We start from the raw sequence: 21,195 nt of genomic DNA on the forward strand, positions 1-21,195 counted from the left end.
GTCTCCTTTTGGTGGAGAGATTGCCTTAAGTGTCTGCCTATGGGGTGAGCTGCAAGACTTGGTCCGTCAGGTGCTCCTTGAGGATGGCCTGGATAAAATTAAACATCTTTTCAAGGTCGGAGCTAAACACGAGGTGAGGAACGGGAGGCGCACTAGCTTCTGGAAGGACTGGTGGATTGGGAGGGGTCCCATCATGGAGTCCTTTCCGCGGCTCTTCGCCATCTGTGACGATCAAGACATCTCTGTTGCCGAAGCTCTTAGCCCTGATTCCCTTTAAGTCCGCTTCCGTCGTTCGCTTGATCAGGAAACCTTGCAGTTATGGGGTGAGCTGCAAGACTTGGTCCGTCAGGTGCTCCTTGAGGATGGCCTGGATAAGGTCTCTTGGCACCTTGAACCGAATGGCTCTTACTCGGTCAAATCTATGTATGCCCAACTCTCCCAGGGTACGACTGTCGCCCATCACAAGGACATGTGGAAATCCAAAGTTCCGCTTAAAATCAAGATCTTCTCCTGGCAATTGGCGCTGGATAAGTTGCCTTCGGGACAGCAGATTCTGACTAGACACGGCCCTTCCAATGGCCTTTGTGCCCTTTGTGGTGCCCCGGAGGATGCAAGTCACATTTTCTTCGCTTGTTCCCTTGCAAAGTTTTCTTGGTCAGTGTTACGCCAGCTGCTGGGATGCAACTGGTGCCCGGCCAACTTTGCCCAATTCCATGCCATCCTCTCTGGTTTCTCTGGATATGCTAGGAAGCTGCTTTGGGTGCTCTTCCTGGCGCAATCCTGGGCCCTTTGGAACACGCGAAATAAACTTGCGATCGAAAAGAAAGTTATTTCTAACCCAGCTGACATTATTTACAAAATTATTATTCTTTTGCAGCTGTGGAGCCTAAAGTTCAAAGCAAGAGAAAAGGAGGGGCTAAACTGGATGGCACAAGAGCTAAGGGAGCTGTACGTGCACTTGAAGCCCCCGGCGACATGAAGAAGTAACCTACTCCTGGTGCCGAGCTTGGGCGTGTGTTGAACCACTAGAGCTATCTTTATCTGGCCGTGTGTGCCGCTTTGTTGGACCTTCACTGTCGTGTCTATGTGGCTAAGCTGTAATGCTCAGCAGTCTGTAATCCTAACTGGCTACCGTAAGGCTTTATTAAGTTAAAGTCGGGCTTATCTGCCTGTTTTCTAAAAAAAAAGTGTCTGCCTATTTTAAGGATATAGCCCAATGATCTGTGTACTCTCAGTTCTCTTATGGCATGATAAACGGTCTGCAGATCCATTCAAAGGACAGCTTCCCACACTTATTTTCCTCCTCTAAGGATGAAAATGCTTCATTGTCTCAAGTATGGCTCTTGACTCATTAGTGAATCATTTACATCTGCCTCTTTCTACTGAAGCTCACTCTGAGCTTCATCAGCCGCAAGACATTTTTGAGGGCCTTCATGAGTCTGATATCAATGATAAGTGGTCTGCTTTTGGTAGTATATGTCTCCTTCAAAGTCTGTCCATCCTAAAATGGTTGGAAATCCTGTTGTCAATCAAAGCATAATTTTTTTTTTGGTTACTAGTACTGGATAGACTGAATAGTCGACAACTTCTTCATAGAAAGAACTTCTTCATGCCTGACTACTCTTGCCCAATGTGTAACTCTGTTCAGATGGAATCAAGGAATCATCTATTCTTCACTGTGACTATTCACCCACACATAAAGTATGATCATTCACAGACAAAACACACGAAATACGGGGCACAAGCCAAAGCATATATCAAAGAAATTGTCGCAACGCATCATGATTCATGCAATTTGTCTCTTGACAAGTCGGCACTCATGGCCAAGCCTTCTAATGGGTAACAAGAGGTACATGGGAATTTACAACAGGTAGAGTCTTACTAGTTTTTCTTAGATCAATCTACATAAGTAACTTGTAACGGGCGTGCATGCTAACATCATGCACACTCTCTTAGTTTGTCATGCGCTGGCCTTTAGTGACTCTTGGATCTCTTCGAGCGTTCGCCCTTTAGTTTCTGGCACTAGCATTGCCACGAACAACACGGTAACAAGGCTCGCTGCAGAGAACAAGAAGAAGGTGCCTACACAAAGGAATCAGAATAAACGTGAGCATAAATATTAACGGGGAACCATTGGGCGATAACTGGAACCAACCTCACGGGAAAAATAAAGCGACCAATATGCTAGTAGGAAAAGAACAACACCTGTTGGCGAAAATTCTGTTTGAAACATATTTTGCTACTGAGATATTACTCGGCTATCCCAAGTACATACAATGATGGTTGTTCTACTTCCTTTTCTAACTGTCCTACTTATGCAAGGGTTGGACATGTGTTACCTGCAGAATTCCAATCCATAAGGAAGCTGAATGAATACGATATTGCGAAGGAACCAATCCAGCTAACCAGGGTTACCAAGCTTCCGGCTATTGCTTTCATGTCGATCGAGAATATCTTTGCCAATAAATAAAGTATCGTTAGTTTAGTTATAAAGAGGAGTTCCTTCAAGATCGCCAGGAAATGCGAGCATCATCCAGCATTAACTTCATGGTGATTTCATACCTCAGACATGATAACCCAAGGAACAGGTCCCATTCCAATTGAGTATGCCGCATAGTATGCCTATTTAGGAAGCAGGGTCAGAATATATCATTTCCGAACTTCAAAGACCCGTGCCAGAAAAATTATTGATCTTAGTATGTACAAAATGATCCTAGCTGTGTTACTAGCAATTTATTTAAGAATGCCAGATACTGATGAAATATGTAACAATTTATCATTTGTACATTGGCTTACACAAAATTGTAAATGTTTTAGTTACAGCATTCTCTGTACCAATATGCCGTAAAGAGCCAATGTAGGAACCAATTCTGTGTATAATCCTTGCGCCTGGAACATGACAAGAAAATTAAGAAAGTCAAAATAGAGGGAAAGTACATACTTTGCTTAACAAACTGTTTCCGAGGTAGAAATACAGTGATAGAATCTGAACATTCTAAATTGTAAATTCAGTTCAAGTTTTTCCAACTAATTAACTCTGTTGATTTGATCTGCTTGATTTTTTTATATTTAACCCTCCAAACATAATTATTTAATAGAGCCTCCTACATGGGAATTTGGTGTCTGCAGTTGTGCAACTTAGTAGAGCCTCATGCATGGTGTTTTTCTTCCATCGCCAGGTATAAACTGGGAAACTTTGATAACTGTACTTGCTTCATATTCAAGACGGTTCACCTTTGGTTGATGTGGTTGGAAAAATACTAACTAGGTGATTAACAGATCAATTTAGATAAGCAAACAGACCAATCAGAACTAAAAATTGTGACAAGTTTCTTCCCCAAATTTCTCAATGTCTTATATTAGCATCCATAAATGATTGTCAGTTCCATCGTAGATTAATAGAATATTTTTCTGAACATTTTTACCTTAAAGTAGAATGATAGCCCAGTCAGAAAGCAGCCCACAAATGTGCCAGATGAAGAGACCTAAATGATAGAAGAGTATCACAAAGGTTGTTCTGTTTTAATTTCCCTGCATCGGCTCAGTTTTGGAGTATCCATAGTTCCATACCAGTAAAAGGGCTCTTCTTCCACTCCTATCCATTAGAAGGGCCCCAAATAATGTGATCGGAATCTGAAATAATTACAGTTATGGACAAATTGATGCAGCCAGTAAGCTAGTATAGTACTTGACGAAAATGGATTATCCTGAACCTGAATAATGCCGATCAAGGTGGTTCCAAGTTTACCAGAAAACCCTGAAATTTTGGAGAAGAATAATTACATAAAGTTCCTCTTGTCAGTGAAGTAGCCAAAAAAAGGCATTTGGATACCTGCAGAGGAAAAAATATAGCTTGTATAGAAGCCTAGCGCATTTATTCCTCCCAATTGCTGAAAGACCATCAGGCCAACACCCACCTGTGCATCAAACCTATATGTGTGAACTGAACTTCTCTTTTTGGAGAGCGACATATAGTTCTAAACTTCTTTCAGGAAGAAAGATAGGAACTTTTGAATGAAGGAGCTTGGTGAATTTCTTAGTTCTTAGTTCTTACAATGACTGCGTACATATTTTTGCTGTGAAACAAGTCTTGAATCCTGGCCGTAGGTAAACTGTGAACTGATTCAATATACTCCTGCATGAGAATGGCAGGTGATTATTTTGAATAACCTCTTGCCTAAATTATACATGTTGACAAATAAGAGAGATATAAGGACGAAACTAACTCTAATTTCTGTAGCCTCTCGAGATATGTCAGCCTTTTCACCCCTAAGCTTTTGCAGTGAAGCACGGAATTCTTTCTCTTTCCCAATATTGGCCTACCATATTATTGAAAAATGAACTTTAGTATGAAAGTATTCTATGAGAATCCATAACTTAGATACAAAACGTCATGCGTTGCATACTTGCATTCACTAATCACAAATGAATGTAAGAAAAAATATTTTGATTACAAAGTAAAATGGTTTTGTTGCAGTATTTTCTTATTTCATATAAATAAAATTATTAAGCACGCCATGGTTGCTTCCTCAGACGAAATTAAAACCATGATAAACACCAACTGATCAGTAAATTCTTGTAAAATATCCGCTAGGTTGGAGAAATTTGGGATTCATGTTTGCCATTACCAGCCACCTTGGAGACTCAGGAATGAAGAGAAGACCCGCAAGGAGGAAAGCACAAGGCAGTAATCCTGCATAAACATGCAAATGCTGTCTTGATTTCTCCTGTGTAATGGATATGCGATCATCCATATAGAGATAATGTATATTACCTACAAGAACCAAAGAGCGCCACGAAAGCAGTGCTCCAATAATGTAGGCAGCTGAACACCCTGAACAAATAAACAACTGCACTTACAGACGAGCCTGTGTTAATTTTCCATCTTTACTAAATTTTCAAACACATCAAGATTCTGCCCGGCTTCCTCCAACCTGGTTTGAGGTTGCAAGGCCTCCTCGGAGATCCTTTGGTGCTATTTCAGATATGAACACAGGCACCTGTGTGGGTAATGTTAGTACACTAGGATGCTATGTCGATCATGTGGCGAACATAGTGTTGCTTGACAGTAATTAAATAAAACAGTGTTCAAAAGAGGAAAACCAAAATAGAGAACCAAAGTCACGTGCACATTGAGAACTAATTAAGGGATTCTCATGGCTCACCACATAGGAAAGAACTCCAGTACAGTAGCCCAGCAAGACTCTTCCTAGGTAGAGCATTGTAGCACCCTTCATGTCATTGAGGGCAATATTTTAAACACGGAACGAGTCTGGAAAAGAAAATAGTTCAGAGAGGAACGTACCTTGGCTAAGTATATAGTAAGCCAACCAAAAATTCCAACGATTGCTGCCAGCCGCATGGTCTGTAGAAAATGCAAATGGCAGAGATATTATGAGGACTAACGGGACTTAACGAGTCTCTGCTAGTCATCCCAATCATCAAAGTAGTTCACCGTTTTGCGTCCAAGAGTGTCTGCAAGGCGGCCACTAGTCAGAGCGCCAATCATCGCACCGATCGTCAAGATAGATCCAAAGACACCATACTAGAAGGTTAATCATCAATCGAATTAGTCCACTGAAAGCAATGAAGAGTTGAAGACCATGACCATATTTGATTGATGGCACAGTTCAAAAGTGTAGATGTTTTATCAAGCGAAGTTGCAGTCCACTACCGTTACTAGACACACGAATTATATACATCAGTCTACAGCCATGAAAAGCGAAAAAGATCACGACCAACCTCTGAATTGGACAGTCCAATGTCGCTCACAATTCCAGCTTGAGCCGGAGCAGAATACCCAACCTGCACATCATACATTCCATCATGGCCATATCGGAAGCAAACGCAACTCGTGATTCTTGAAATCACCATACTCTCGCACACAGTCCTGCTCGAGCAATAGCAGCCTCTACTAGGCATTAGAGTTAAAAGGAGTGAGCTGCTGCAGTCTTACACAGGTGCCGAACTCGAAGGAGCCGCAAACGGCTACCGCCGTGCTGAGCAGGACCATCCGCAGCGATCCCTCCCCGGCGCTATCGTGGATACCCTCCCCGGCCGCCGTCTGGCCTTGGGCCGCAGCCACGGCCGTGGCTCTCCGCGTCCGGCCGCATGTGACGCCGGCGGCCGCTGCCGGCAACCGGAGCGCGCAGCGGCCATCATGCCGCGTCCGGCGGCTGCGTCCGACGCGAAAGGCTAGAGAGATGCCGGCGGCTGAGTGGCGGAGGGGGAGCGGCGGAGCCGTGGACAGGGGGAACGCGGCAGCCATCCGTGGCCTTCAAAACGCTGGGCATCACATATTTTTTGTGTGCTCTTTTTAGACGGCGCAATCTTTTCATAATTTTTTTTTTTTTTTTTTTTGAATATAATCTTTTCATAATTTTGTTATCATGCGGCAACACATTTTCGGTTTATGCGCAATATTAATCGTCTATCTACCCATATGGCGAGTACCTTTGCGGCTCTGCTAGCTCCAGGAGACAACACTTTGGCGAAATGGAGCACCAGTAGACACTCAAATATCGAGTATTTCTGTATAATTATGACACGTACCTCTTTTAATCCACTTACTTATTATGTCTGCTAGACCTAATCGATAGTGTGTTCGTCTGATTTAAACCTCATGATACACCATGCATCTGAAATTCAGCAAATAGATAAACAACATATTCAGCTCAACGGTAGCGCTAAAGCAACAAACTCACAAATTCAAGTACCGGCGGATCATCCGTCTGTCAACACAGAACAATATATACCAGCTTCCTGTAATGTAGTACTTCCGCATATTCAACTAATAATGTCTCCTAGCATCAGCAGGTTTTCACTTTCACATTTCACATACATGAGTTGTAACCACTTTTTGTTTCACGATCTCTCGACAATCACAACCCTGAAATGCCAATCTTTTGAAAAAAAACAAAATCATATTCACCTCCACAATCAGATTGAGGGCAAGAATTTTCTTCCAAATTTGCGTTCAACGAGTGCTTGGAAATTATGAAAGACTCGAAATACATGTTTATGGGAGTCGAAGCATTTTGGCCAAGACGACTATGACACCTCGAAGAGGAGACCTTAGTAGCACCAAGAGCTTGTTTATCGGGAGTCGAAGCATGCGGAATCAATGGGTAGAGGTCTCATCTACACCTGCCTTGATAGATTACTCTCCCGTAACTTGATCCTTAATCAAAAAGAATTTTGACCAAAACTCAACATAAGCATGATTACCAATAATAATGCGACTGACGAGATTTTAGAGGCATCTGGCGCATGAAGGATATTGTTTAAATAACCGAATGACTAATTAATTTTCATACTTGCACAGTTGACGATGTGGATTTCTTCCTATCCTTGATACTTGTCGTGGATAGTCACCTTCTCCAACTCGCCCATGATGTGATTTGTTGCTCCGTTGTCCATGTACAATTGGTGTCAATACCATAAGAGGTAGCGCTTGTGCAGTGCTCCTCTTGATCATCATCATTGTAGCGATACCAACAGTCCCTTGCATTATGACCGAGTTTGCCACAAATTTGGCAAGAGATCTTGGGGCGGTCAGATCCTTGTCTGTTATATGTGTTGTTGTGAGAGGGTTGTGTCCCCCTATTGTTGTTGTTGTTGTTGTTGTTGAAGGGGGGTCTGCCACCACGTCCTTGGCCACGACATCCATAGTTGTGACCACGAAGAGGAGCTCCACGTCTGCGGCGGAGGACTTGAAGCCTCCGTTGCCATCTATGTTTGATCCGTCAAGAGGTTCAGCAAGTTGGTTAAAATTTGACATTTGTGCAAACAGATCATCGAGCGAAATTGCCTCTATGAATGCGTCCAAGGCTAACACAGGGGGGTTGTAATTCTCGTCGAGCCCCGCCAGTATGTATGAGATGATTTTATTCTCAGCGAGTGGCTTGCCATCTGTGGCAAGCTCTTCCATGTATGACTTCATTCCTGCAAAATAAGTGGCCACTTCTTGTTCTTCTTGTATGTGTTGGCAAGGGAGGTGCGCATATTATTGATCCGCGAGCGTGATACAGAGAAGAACATGCTCCCAATCGCGTCCCATGCAGCCTTGGAGGTTATCAGAGATGCCACTTGGACGAGAACCTCCTTGGATAGGGAGTTCACCCCTGATCTTGTGCCTCCCATATTGCATATGCAGGATTCGGCATGATCGTGCTGGAGTCTGTGGCGGTGATGGTTTCTGACGGCACGGTTGTGGTATCATCTATGTACCCAAAGAGTTGAGCCCCCTTGATTTTTGGGAGGACTTGAGCACGCCATAGGAGGAAATTTCCTCTCGTGAGTTCCTCTGAACTTGGTGATTGAGGTTGATGATGATTGGGTTTGATTGGGTCGCCATGGATGGGGATAGAACTTTGCTAGACTGAGATAGAAGAGGAAGGTTCTGATACCATATCAAATTTGGTTGAATCGATGCGAAAATATTTCTAATGATGAATTACTGCGAAAAATTACTGTGGCAAATTAAGAAAAAAAAAAGTCTAAAAAAAAGTGTAGACTCGAGAAATTACCGCGGAAGTTGAATATTTCCACTAACGAATTACTGCCAAAAATTACTATGCAAACTTGCAGACCCGATAAATTACCGCGAAACTCGAATGTTTCCAATGACGAATTACAATGAAAAATTACTATCCGAAACTTTAGAAATTTGCTGCCGATAATTTTTTTAAAGTCAAAAAAAGGTGTAGACCACTGTGCCTACACACCCCAACTGTCTTTTATATATCGTATTATATTACTATATGTACTCCCACGATCCATAATAAGTGTCATGGATCGGAGGAAGTATTATTTTCTCAAGAAGAACAAAACAATGCTCTATTGCTTAACAATCTTCACGAACATGGTACATAATCTGTGTATCCCTAACCTACAAAGTACATTACAACACGACATGACACTAATCTAACATGGGGATGGGGTGGTCATGGGGGGTAGAAAAATATTAGGAAATAATAATAATAAATGATGTATATATGCTGCCGCGAGTTAAAAATGGCGATTGATTGGAGATAAAGGGGTGTGTTTATCATTTCTGTTAATCCTTATCTTCTGGAATTCAGCGTGTCTTGGATCTCTTCGAGTGTTCTTCCTTTAGTTTCGGGCACTAGCCTTGCCACGAACAGTATAGTTGCCAAGCTGGCCGCAGAGAACATGAAGAAAGTCCCTGCAGCAAAGGAGAGAAAATATGAGTAAGAAAGCTGCACCCAATTGGATGGTTGCCATTTCTACCTTTTTGGAGATATGTGTTACCGGAATTACCTGCTGAGCTCCAGTCCATGAGGAAGCTAAACGAGTAAGAGATCGCGAAGGAACCAAACCAGCTAACCAGGGTCACCAAGCTCCCGCCGATTGCCTTCATGTTAATCGAGAATATCTGCAAGCAATCGATCAAGACGAAACGTTGGTTGCATTTGTAGTTTTATCAAGATTTATCAATTGTGTAATAGAATCATCCAAAACAAGTTATGGTCAGTCTTCTTTACCTCAGACATGACAACCCAAGGGACAGGGCCCATCCCAATTGAGTACGCACCTATGTATACCTACTCAATAAGCAGCATCAGCAGGCATGTGATCAACATTCAGAAGAGGCAATTTCGGAAACTCAATAGAGCCATACTGCAACTGAATACAATGCATCTACATGACAGAGACATGATCTTTACCAGGATGCCGGAGAGAGCCAATGCAGGAACCCATTCTGGGAATAGTCCGTGCGCCTAAAAATATCATTTTACACTCATGTTACATACATAAACAACAAGATTACCATTACCTTTTGTATTATAACATTATTTGAAAAATATCCAATTGTTGCCATTTGGATAACTTAGGGCAGCAAGTCAGTCTCCCATCTGTTGCCAAAATAACTGTTTGATTACTACTACGATAAGAAAAAATGCAGTTACCTTTAGGTAGAATGATATTCCAGTCATAAAGCAGCCCAAGAATGTTCCAGATGCAGAGACCTATATAACAAAAGGATTTCAAAAAAAAATTCTACATAATATTGTTTCTTCGTATACATAATCTCAACTTTGTACTAGCATTTTTACCATTAGAAGAACCCTTCTTCCACTCCTGTCCATGAGTATGGCGCCAAACAATGTAATGGGAATCTGGAATTATCATGGTTATAAACAAATGTTCTAGTAATTAGCACACTTTGCTGAAAACAGCCTATCTCAGACCTGAATAATGCCAATCAATATGGTTCCAAGTTTTCCAGAAAACCCTGAAGTTGATAGACGAATCAAAACATTTAACACAAAACTGTTAAAAAATGACAACAAAATGATCACGATATTTGCATACCCGCAGATGTAAAGATAGAGCTTGCATAGAATCCTACACCATTTATCCCTCCCAATTGCTGGAAGATCATCAAGCCAACACCCACCTGTGCATATAATACACACAGATTATATGTTTGGTAACAATATGAGAAAATTCATATGACTAAATTCCAAAGTCAGTGCACAAAAATAAATGACATTAGTGCATGAAGTAGTGAAAGTGGTTCCTTACAGTGACCGCATATATATTTTTGCTCAGAAACAAGTCTTGAATCGTGGCCTTTGGGAAGCTCTGGAGTGATTCAATATACTCCTGATCAAATGATCATAATGAGTACAGTCCAGTTTAAATTGTATCCTAATATATACACAAGTTATAATGAGAAGCTAACTTTAATCTCGATGGCCTCTTCTGACGTGTCAACATTCTCTCCACGAAGCTTCTGCAATGAGGTGCGAAATTCTTTCTCCCTTCCAACATTAGCCTGTAGAAGGATACAAGTAACATCCAATACATTAACAAATTATATCATGAAATTAAATAACTCAAAGTTTCATATGAGTTGATGAATAATTCTATGTACTTATCATTATCTTCCATTCTTAGTATTGCTAACAAATAAGGAGGTTGTACGGTTATTGTAAATCCACTAATTTCACATTATTTAAATCAAGCAAACCATTGGGAAAAATACTCATGCTTCACGGAACATGCGCCGAAGGCGGAAGTTCCTTACCAGCCATCTTGGTGATTCTGGAATGAATGGAAGACCTGCTAAGAGGAGAAGACACGGCATTATACCTGCAGACACACAAATTTTTATTATTTCCATCCAGCATGAATGTGAAGTATAAGAATGTTTATATGGACGTGAAATATAAATTACCAACAAATACCAAATTGCGCCATGCAACCAGCGCGCCTACTATGTAAGTAGCCGAACTTCCAGAACATATCAACAACTGCAGATGCAAAAAAAAAAACAGCTATCAGAAAATAAGTTAAATTTACATTGTGGGATTTTTGTTATGTAGTTTACAAACCTGGTTTGAAGTTGCAAGGCCCCCTCTGAGATCCTTGGGCGCTATTTCAGCTATGAACACAGGCACCTGTCACATTCAGCACAATATTAGCACACTAGGACATGAAGGTCCTCAAGGGGAAAACATGTACAAATGATACAAGATTGATACATAAGAGAATCAAGACTGAAGACTGCGTTTTGAACTAAGTGATACATACCACATAAGAAAGAATTCCAGTACTATAGCCCAACAAGGTTCTTCCAAAGTAGAGCATAGTAGCACCCTTTACAACATAAATTCAAGGTAAGATATCGGTATGAAATGCAAAAGATATCAAATCACTTTATTAGCAAACAAACCTTAGCAAAATATATAAAAAGCCAGCCGAAAATGCAAATAGTAGCTGATATCTGCATGGTCTGAGAAGCAAAACAAGAAGACACAATGAGAATTGAGAAGATGAATGTGAATAAAAAGTGCACTAACTAGACCAACTAACAATGAATTGACAAGCTACCATTTTACGCCCAAGAAAGTCTGCTAAGCGTCCGCTGGTAACAGCACCAACCATTGCACCAATTGTCAATATTGATCCAAAAATTGCGAACTGCAAGGTTTAAGTGGATGAGCACATATCAGGTGAAAACTAGAACATGACAAGAAGTCCTGCATAACTCATTTACTAAGTGAAAATGATATCTCTTCAACAGAAAGCTTATTCATGTTACACACCCCAGAGATGGATAGTCCGACTTCATCCACTATTCCTGACTGAGTGGGTGCAGAATAACCAACCTGCAAAATTACATGGCTGAGTGAATTAATCGTATCTGTCATAAGAATCATAATCATAGCTAGTACTATATGAGTCTTTCATTCACAACAGGATGCTTGAAAAAGTCAAACTTGTACTGTAGGATGTAATTAAATAAGCAGGTAGATGTGGTGTTGCTGAGATACATCAAATCTGAATAAGTGCCCGTATCACTGTATCAGGATCCTCCATGTTGGACAAACCCAAGTTTTGAATTTCTTATTACTTGTACTTGTCTAAATGATAGTACCTAATGCTGAGGAAAGAAGGAGAACGAGGTACACCGTTGGTGATACTATATATACTTGGGGGAAATGGCCTGTGCCTACTGGAGCCATGTACAAAATAGTGGGAAATTAAAAAAAAGTAAATAAGTCATAGTGCGTTAGTATAAACGAAGTTATGTAACACGCAAATTTTCAGTTTGAAATTCGCCCCTGCTCGCCTCTAATATAAATGATTCTCCACACGAGGGTCAAACAATCTGAAGTTGGAATTTGGAAATTTGGATGCTTCGAATATAGTAACTCCATGTGTACCAGCACATCCATGATTTTTGGGGGAACTCTTGAGTGATCACAGTTGTCGAACAAGGTATAATGAAATTTTGTGAAACTTGGGGCTGCGCCGCTCGGTGCATACTCTCAGTGTCGTCGTTAACAGAGAAAGGCGAAGAAGGGAGAGGCGCGCGGCTTACGCAGGTGCCGAACTCGAAGGAGCCGCACACGGCCACGGCGGTGCTGAGCAGGACCATCGACAGGGACCCTCCCCGGCCGCGTCCGGACGAATCCACCTCCTCGTCCACCTGGATCTTGGCATCCGCATCCTCCTTGCGATCGTCCCGGAGGAGCAGCGGCGCCCTGACCTCTCCGCCGCCGCCGCCGGCACCCACCACCCCGCTCTCCACGTCATCGTCCGCGGACCTCACTGTCCCCATCCCGATCTAACGATCGAGGAGACCAACAGCAGGAAGGCTAAGATTGGTCAGGGAGATGAGGATTGAGGAGACTGCAGGGAAGAGTGTTCTTCGGGTCGGGGAGCCGGGCGACGCGGAGTGTCTTCGTGTTATTTATACTCGCGCGTGGCTGGAAACAGAGGACGCGATCGCGGGCGAGAGCCCAAGCCGCGGGCGCCTAGCGAGCCAAACAAAAAAGGAAATCTATGGGTTTCATTTGAACACGAGTAGATTTGGAAGGAAACGGCTGGCGAATCGTGATCGCGACATGAAGGCGGAGTGATTTGGATGCTGACGTGGCGACAGCCGTGGGACAGCAAATGCACGGCAAAATAAGTAGAAACTCGAGAATCAACTTATTGTTGCATGATTAGGAAGGCAGTAATACCTCTAGCCACCAAAGTTTAAGAGCGTCTCCAGCTGGGTCTCTCAAAGCGTTTTCAAAGATTTTTGAAGCGCGCCGAACATTTTTTTCGTTCCCAGTCGCGCGCCCCAAGAGGCCTTTTCCGTCTGACGCGGTCCAATACGGTGTCCGGCGCCCCGAGCCCGTTCTAGATCCACAGCGAGAAGCGATGCGGGAAGTGATGGGCCCAATGCGTCAGCCACACACGAATGACGCTCAACCGTCGCCTACCTAGCGACGGTGCAGTTGCTAGGAAGGGGAACCGTCGCAGTGGCAGCCGTGTCGATCGACACGCGAACAGCCGGAATGGAGCGCGAACATATTCGTACCGATACGATGTGCGTGTGTCATACAAGTGAGTGTATATACGTATATGTGAGTTTCTCCATCATAAAAATCTGTACAAACTCCAGCTCATGTAATGTATACAACGGATCTAGAAAATTTTCTTACGGTGGGGCAACTAAGATATCTTATGTATTTACCTAAAAAAAGATATCTTATGTATTTATGAGCTAGGTTTGTTAGATTTTCTTTTATATGGAAAAGTTTTTCCATCCGGCGACCGATCGCGCGTCAGAGATCGGTCGTTGTCGCTCGCTCGCGTGGGCTTCGTGGCCTGTTTTTCGGCGCGATCCAGTGCATTAACGCCGCACGGAGCTAGCTCTCTGATTCTCCCGTGGGTGGTCCTCAAAGCTATTGAACCTTTTTTTGCATTCTTCCTATGTGTACGTGCTAGGTAGGACACATGCATGTGTGGTCTGCCTAATTCAAACGTTGAGCTGCATCGCGGTGCTGGTGCTAGCTAACTTCATGTTCTCTTTTGACAACGTTATCAATGTAGGGGTACAAGTTACACTAGACTACGTTTGGGTTTATGACCGCCTAGCTTAGGGGTACAAGTTACACTAGACTACGTTTGGGTTTGTGACCGCCTAGCTCAACCACTTCGCCACGCTGCTCCGTCACTCGTAGGGACTGCGTCATCGATGGTGCCGACGACACGAACTATTGTATATAAATTGTATAATAGTTGCTTATAAATATTGTAACAACTTCACATAAATTTTATAGTGAAAGCACGCCAAAGATGTTGTAATCTGTTACATGGGCGTTTGCCATAAGTTTGTGATTTTTATTGTAATCGCCTATATTTTTTTGTTAAAATAGCTGGTGATTTTTGTTGTAACTAAATATGTATAAAAATGATTATTGTTTAACCAATTTTTCATAGCCACAAACACATGTATTTTTTATAGTAATAGTTTTAAATTTTTGTTGTAATTTGCTGTCAATTTTTGTTGTAAACCGACGTGTAGGAAAATAATTGTTATCTAACCACATTTTAGAATATTACTTTTTCAAATTTTATTGTGAATATTTTGTTGTAATAGTATATATTTTTTGTAAACAGACCGAGAGATTTTGTTGTAACACTCGTATGATTCGGATCTGTCGAAGAATGGCATTTTTATTGTAAGTACTGAAAAAGTCAGGCCCAAAGAGATGTGCCTTTTAGGTTTAACTGGGGAAAGTAAGGACTACGGGTTGAGTTTCTAAAAACTGGGGGGTAAAACACAAAATTTGCAGTACGGTTGATTTTAGACGTCGGATCGTGATCGGAGGGCACGGAGGACAACCGACACCCAGCATTGCCCTTCTTTTATCACACTTTAAAATGTGATAGGATGAAATGCTAGGATGGGGCGTGCCCCACCCTAACACCTGCTGGCTCCGCCACTCTACGACTCTGCCTACAAATGCAGCGGCGCTTCATGGCCGACCCATTGTTTGTATCGCGTCTAAATTTGCTACACTGCTTATCTAACCGATATTTTCAGCCGGCCCGGCCTCACGAGCAGAGGAGCCGTTGGTACTTGGTAATTGGGATACAGACTCGTGTTTGGTTTCATTTCTTTTGTTTCTAAACGAGGCAAAATCCAACAAGTTCACTAGCAAACGACCAGCAGGATGGTGTCACAATATGGAGTATATTATTATGGTGCATTGCGTAACAAATGATTTCATATGTGACGCTACTGTCCAAATGTGTTGCTTTCTGCAACTTTGTAGACGTGCCCGGCTCCAGGTACAATTCAACTTGTCTTGAATTGTTATTTACTCACAATTTTTTTCAAATGCTGGGATATTCTTCTTCGAAATAAATTAACCACTCATCGTTTCGACAAGTACGACCAATAGAGCTCGGTCATTGTGCTTATCACCATGTAACACAGTAACAGTTCGCTGATGATGAATCTATGTTCCCTATGTAACCTTCGTATATCACCATGTTACACACTAACACAGCTCGGTAGTTCGCTGATGATGAATCTATGTTCCCTATGTAACCTTCAGATATCACCATGTTACACACTAACACAGCTCGGTCATTCTGCTAACCCCTTTGTTGCAACGCGAGAGAGCACAACACGCTGGGGAGCTCGGCATTCTCTTCCTGACAGCACACGGAGTTCCTGGCGGCGGCTTCTCCGGCTCTCCTCCCTCTCTTCATCCCCGCCCTCCTCTCTGTCTCCCCTTCCCATTCCCCGCCTCCTCGGAGCAAGCCGGCGGCGCAACACCGTCCACCAAACCCTAGATGGACAAGGATAGGGGAACGGCGGTGGGAGGCGGTAGGGGAACGGCAGCCACTCCCCTGGCCCTTCCCAAGCCGGCCCTGACCCTTCCAATTTCTTTTTCCAATTTTATCTGTGTGGTATTTGTAAGGTACACATGCTATTTTTTACATGTACACACGTTTACATTGTCTAAACTCAACAAAACTGGTTTGTACATCCAAACATGAATTAGAATTGGTACATCCTTTGATTTCAACAGCAAATTCCAAGCACATCCAAACAACATAATTCGAATTGGAAGTCAACTCATTTTCATCTTGGATTTGGAATTTCTAGTCCAATCCAATTCTATTCTCAATTCTATGCATCCAAACACAGCGTAAAAAAATTCCTAACAAAGAAAGACAGCTGTGACTATCTAGGCTTTCTCATTCTTGCCGAGATGGTCTAGCATTTAGTTCTAGCTGCTGCATGGCTACATGAATCTCTAGCATCAGCCACATGGGTTTTCAGATATAACATGGTCTCAAGAGTAATTCTTGGGAAAGAGGCCACCACTGGGTAAACGAAAGAATTTGGCTTGTAGTGTGGTGTGTGTGGTACAAAGAACATGCATGAATGCCTTATGCCTCCAAAGCTTGCACATATGTTGATATTACCTGCGGAAGATCAACGTGGTCTAAAGCTTGCACAGAAGTTCATGTTACCTGAGGAAGGAAAGGATGCCTTCCCTGAATTAACATAAAAGCACCTTTTCTTTTCCGTGGCAAGACACCCAATAATACGAAGAACAAGATACTCTAGTCAAAAGCTCCATTTGCCAGTACAGTTTTTTGGTTGATCTATATGCGCATCACCGTGATCAACAAAAGGGCTTCTAAGCACCGACGAATAACTCAATTATCTGGAGGTGTAGTATACAATGTTTAAGTTACTGGTTAGAGAATATCTCCAGCAACGCCAACGATAGTTATATTAATGTATTCAACGGAAGTATGATATTCAGTAGGGGTGAGAGGTGTTACAGTGCCTCCTGTGCAACAACAATAAGCATAGAAGAGAACTATCATATTTCCTCTTCAGCATTTCTCGTCAACCCTGCTATAAGTTTACCAGGAACAAAAGACCAATGCCACCCATAAAAAACGAACAGAAAATGGATTCCTTCGTAACATATGTAAGAGGAGTGAGCAAGAAATTACACTTTACTAGTAAGCGAGTTCAAATCAAGATATGTTGCAACTTTCAAATTCAGTATTCCATTGAATTTTTCAACATCAAGTGCACAAAGCTGAAAATGTACATGCTCAAAGCAGCTCTATAACAAAAGACAAGCTGTGTTGCAATTTGCAAAATCTCATATAGCATAAGCTGACACAAAAATTACGAAGCTCGGTGTGGGTGAAATTTTGTCTTTTAGAAGTTAAAACTGTGATCATACAAAATACATGGACTGCAATTAGAAAGGTATACTTTAGCTTGGCGCTTATGCTAATTAGATATATGATCTGCAATTAATTACTCCCTCATTGCCATAATATAGTGCACATTGGTTTTCGCAAAAGTCAAACTTCACTAACTTTGACTAAGTTTTTTGAGAAAAATGTCTATATCTACAATACCTAATGTATACCATATTAAATATATTTTATGATGAATCTGATGGTATTGATTTTTCTAAATGTTGTTATTTTTTTGGTATAAATTTGGTCAAAGTATACACGGTTTGACTTTGAAAAAATCTTATAGGCAGCATAGAGGGAGTACTAATTTTGGATTATAGGACTCTGTTTCCAGTATCCTTCATTGCTTCAACCTTGCCCTTTAGGCTCGGCTACCTCTCAAGGCAGTGGCACGCTTCTTGTGGTTCACGCTATCTATCCTACAACACTCCACAACTGAAGTTATGACAAAAACAAGTAGTTTCGGAACAATGAAATAATGCTAAACCACATGCACAAAAAATTAAGTTTATTTGTGGCACATATACTTGAGAAAAGTGTGGCTTAAAATTACCTGTTCTACTTAAGGACTTAAGGTAGAGTCTACCTGGTTGACCATGTCTTGTTCAATTTGTAAAATTAACAAAAAAATATTGCACACCACTTTAGTAAATTCAATTCTAGCCATGTCATGTAATTCCAACATTAAGCATATGAATGAAGAGCAATACAATTACAAAGCATTATGACATCTTGTAAGTTGAAACAAATAAAAATGAAGTAGGTGAAAAAGAGGTTTATACTCCGTATAGCGATGGATCCTGATTCCCTTGATAGCAGAACCATTCCACAACATCATTGCCAATAACTGATGGAAATAAACAGTCGTGGAGGAATACTTTAGCCTTCGCCCTCTGCATATATCCTTCTGAGTAGATAGACGGTGAAGAGCAAAGATCTACACATTCAGATGTAAATATGCACTCTTATCTTTCTCATGATCAACAAATGAAGTAGAGGTAGCAGTAATTGTATGTCCTTGCTGGTCACATCAATATCATTGATGGATACAGAACAATACACCATGAGACAATATTGTGCATCAATTCACTCCTTGCTCTTAAAATTGCTATTCCAGGAACTATCAAGATCAATCTACAGTAAAAAAGCAACAACATTTAACAAGGGAAAATAGATATATAAACCCCCGGTGAGGGTTAATGTAAGCACACCACAATATCAGCTAGGATAAAGAATTAATGATGAACAACATTGAACCATGTAAACTATATTACTCAAAATTGGATACAGGAAACAAAGAAGGCACCTACATATAGACCATCACAGATCGCTTAAAAAAATTAAAACTATCTTGAATCAATTTGCTCAGAGGAATATAGACCACCTAAGATGTGGGTTGACTTCGCTAAGATTTGAATTTCAAAATAGACAGAAAAGGGAACTGGGAACTGATTATTATAGAGCCAAAGCAGAATACACACCTGGGAATGGAGATTCCGAGAGCAGTAGTGCGGAGGCCACAGCGCTTGGCGCTCAGATAGTTCTATGGGCATCTTGGAGTGCTTACTACAGCTCCTGAAGAAACTGCTAGGTCTCCACCATCACTGGCATTTGGATTATTGCAAGGCGGAAGCAGAATGCTAGCCATTGCCGACGATCACTAATGTTGCCACCTGTTAGTGCACTGTTCTTGACAGGCTTCGCTGTTGCTCATCGATATCCCTCCAATGAATTACCAGAATGGTTGAAGGCGAAGGCATGATATATATATGAAACATAGGTCATTAGCAACCTCTGGAGCTGGTCATCAGAATTCTGAATTTTGTACAGAAGTCATTTGTGTACGCTTTTGGACAACACCAGTAGAAAATTTCTTGGCAAAGACATCAATCCAGGGGAAAACAAAAAAGAACATTTGTATGATTTGTAAGGTATTCAAATGCTACTAGCTGCTCACCACAATATCCTCCAGCTTATGAGAATAAGATACACTGCCTGTGCATAGCTTATCAACAAGTATAGTACAAGCCAAACTGCCTAATCCATATCCGGTTTTAAACATTGTACTAAGAACCAGCAGTGCATCATCCATCCGCTCAGAATTGGTCAGCAACTCTAGCAAAGAATTGAACGTGTGTTCTCGAGGTTTCAGATTGCCGTTCAGCATGCCAGCCAGCCATGCCATGCCATCATCAGCCCTCCTGGCCTTACAGAAGGCATTTATGACGCTATCATTGCTACGCACCAATGGTTCCAAGCCCATAGTCTGCATGGACCTAAGCAATTCGACAGCATCATCAACCTGCCCTTCCTCGCACATGCTGTCAATAAGTGGCGTGAAAGTCCGCACATTTGGCTCCAAACCAGATGATAGTAGCCGCTGATACATCTGTATCGCCTCAGCCAACCTCCCAGCCTTGCAGAGGCCCTGAATCAACGTGTTATACGAGATGACATTGTGCTGAATCCCTTTTGCAACCATTCCCTCAAACACCCTAGCCGCTTCTTCGACCATACCATTGACACAAAACCCTTTGACGATGATGTTGCAGCTGACTGTACTCTCCTTGAACCCCTTCCCAAGCATTTCATCGTACACCTTGTAAGCCATCCCGAAATCACCTGCTTCACAGTAGTAATGAAGGAAAGAGCAGTAGGTATACTCGTTGGGCTGGGTACCTCTGCGCACCATCTCGTCCCGCATCTGCCGCGCATCAGCGATGCGGCCCATTTTGCATAGACCGTGGATCGCCACGTTGTATGTGACCACATCCATGGTGTAGCCGCGCAGCTTGATCTCGTTGAAGACGCGGAGGGCCTCGTCGCCCATGCGGCGCGCAAAGAGGCCGTGTATGACGCGCTGGTAGACGGCCGTACCTGGAGGACGCCCCGCGGAGATCATGAGGTGGAGCGTCTCGGACACCTTGGCGAAGTTGCCCGAGGCTGCGAAGGCCGCGACGAGGTCGGCGGCGGCGGCTGGGGAGGGAGGGGTGCCGCGTCGCGCGGCGTCGCGGAGGAGGCGGAGGCCGTCGAGCGGGCGGCCGTCGGCGGCGCAGGCGCGCACGAGGCATGTGAGGGTGGCGGCGTTGCCTGGGGAGGCGGGGGAGGAGGAGAAGGTGGAGAAGAGGCGGAAGACGAGGTCGGGGCGCGCGGCGCGGAGGGCGGCGCGGGACGCCGCGTTGAGCGCGTGGATGGAGGGGTGCAGGCCGAGGTGGGTCGCGAGCAGCGCGGCGGCGTCGGCGGCGAGGTGCGGCGGGAGGCGGAGGAGGAAGGCGTCGACGCCGGGGAGCGGAGGCGGTGGGGCGGGGGTTTCGGCCGGGGCGGTGAGGTGGGAGGAGAGGAAGTGGAGGAAGCGGAGGGAGGGGTCCTGGGAGGGGAGGAGGCGGGAGAGGGTGAGGCGGATGCAGGTCGGGTCGAGGAGCAGCGCGCGCGGGACGAGAGACAGGAGGCGGGCCTCGGAGCGCGGGGCGCGGAGCACGGCGGCTGCCGCGCGGGAGGCGGCGTCGGAGACGGCGGCCGGCACCGGGGCGGGATCGGCGGCGGCGCTGGAGGAGATGTGCCTGGCGGAGCGGCGCGGCGGCGGGGGCATTGCGGCGGCGGCCGGGCAGAGACTGGTGGAGAAGAATGCGATGCTGT

At 43.4% G+C, this 21,195-nt stretch overlaps 3 protein-coding genes across 4 annotated transcripts; all 3 read right to left on the reverse strand.

Moving 5' to 3' along the window:
- Positions 1-1,732: 1,732 nt before the first annotated feature.
- LOC124702487 (sugar transporter ERD6-like 16) lies at positions 1,733-6,302 on the reverse strand. 2 transcript variants are annotated; one of them, XM_047234628.1, is made up of 18 exons: positions 5,957-6,302; positions 5,743-5,805; positions 5,456-5,545; positions 5,306-5,365; positions 5,166-5,231; positions 4,935-5,000; positions 4,775-4,850; positions 4,629-4,693; positions 4,227-4,319; positions 4,055-4,135; positions 3,833-3,917; positions 3,714-3,757; positions 3,571-3,633; positions 3,426-3,485; positions 2,836-2,889; positions 2,563-2,622; positions 2,340-2,454; positions 1,733-2,082 (listed from the first exon to the last, which is right to left on the reverse strand). In XM_047234628.1, exons 1-18 carry the CDS (start codon positions 6,266-6,268, stop codon positions 1,961-1,963), a joined length of 1,575 nt encoding a protein of 524 aa, XP_047090584.1. In that variant the 5' UTR covers positions 6,269-6,302; the 3' UTR covers positions 1,733-1,960. The 2 variants fall into 2 exon arrangements, 1 of the variants encoding a protein (XP_047090584.1); XR_007002520.1 differs by lacking the exon at positions 1,733-2,082 and having other exon boundaries at positions 2,399-2,454; positions 2,797-2,889.
- Positions 6,303-8,896: 2,594 nt separating this feature from the next.
- Positions 8,897-13,096, reverse strand: LOC124695656 (sugar transporter ERD6-like 16). The gene is made up of 18 exons (XM_047228482.1): positions 12,857-13,096; positions 12,078-12,140; positions 11,863-11,952; positions 11,705-11,764; positions 11,563-11,628; positions 11,364-11,429; positions 11,207-11,282; positions 11,057-11,121; positions 10,712-10,804; positions 10,552-10,632; positions 10,339-10,423; positions 10,215-10,258; positions 10,080-10,142; positions 9,933-9,992; positions 9,690-9,743; positions 9,507-9,566; positions 9,283-9,397; positions 8,897-9,187 (listed from the first exon to the last, which is right to left on the reverse strand). The coding sequence occupies exons 1-18, from the start codon at positions 13,094-13,096 to the stop codon at positions 9,066-9,068; spliced, it is 1,503 nt and encodes a 500-aa protein (XP_047084438.1). The 3' UTR covers positions 8,897-9,065.
- Positions 13,097-18,235: 5,139 nt separating this feature from the next.
- On the reverse strand, positions 18,236-21,148 carry LOC124698403 (pentatricopeptide repeat-containing protein At5g18950-like). The gene is made up of 2 exons (XM_047230881.1): positions 19,041-21,148; positions 18,236-18,693 (listed from the first exon to the last, which is right to left on the reverse strand). The coding sequence occupies exon 1, from the start codon at positions 21,146-21,148 to the stop codon at positions 19,505-19,507; it is 1,644 nt and encodes a 547-aa protein (XP_047086837.1). The 3' UTR covers positions 18,236-18,693; positions 19,041-19,504.
- Between the last annotated feature and the right edge of the window lie 47 nt (positions 21,149-21,195).

Source organism: Lolium rigidum, chromosome 3 (genome assembly GCF_022539505.1).
Source record: "Lolium rigidum isolate FL_2022 chromosome 3, APGP_CSIRO_Lrig_0.1, whole genome shotgun sequence".
Classification (NCBI taxonomy): Eukaryota; Viridiplantae; Streptophyta; class Magnoliopsida; order Poales; family Poaceae; genus Lolium; species Lolium rigidum.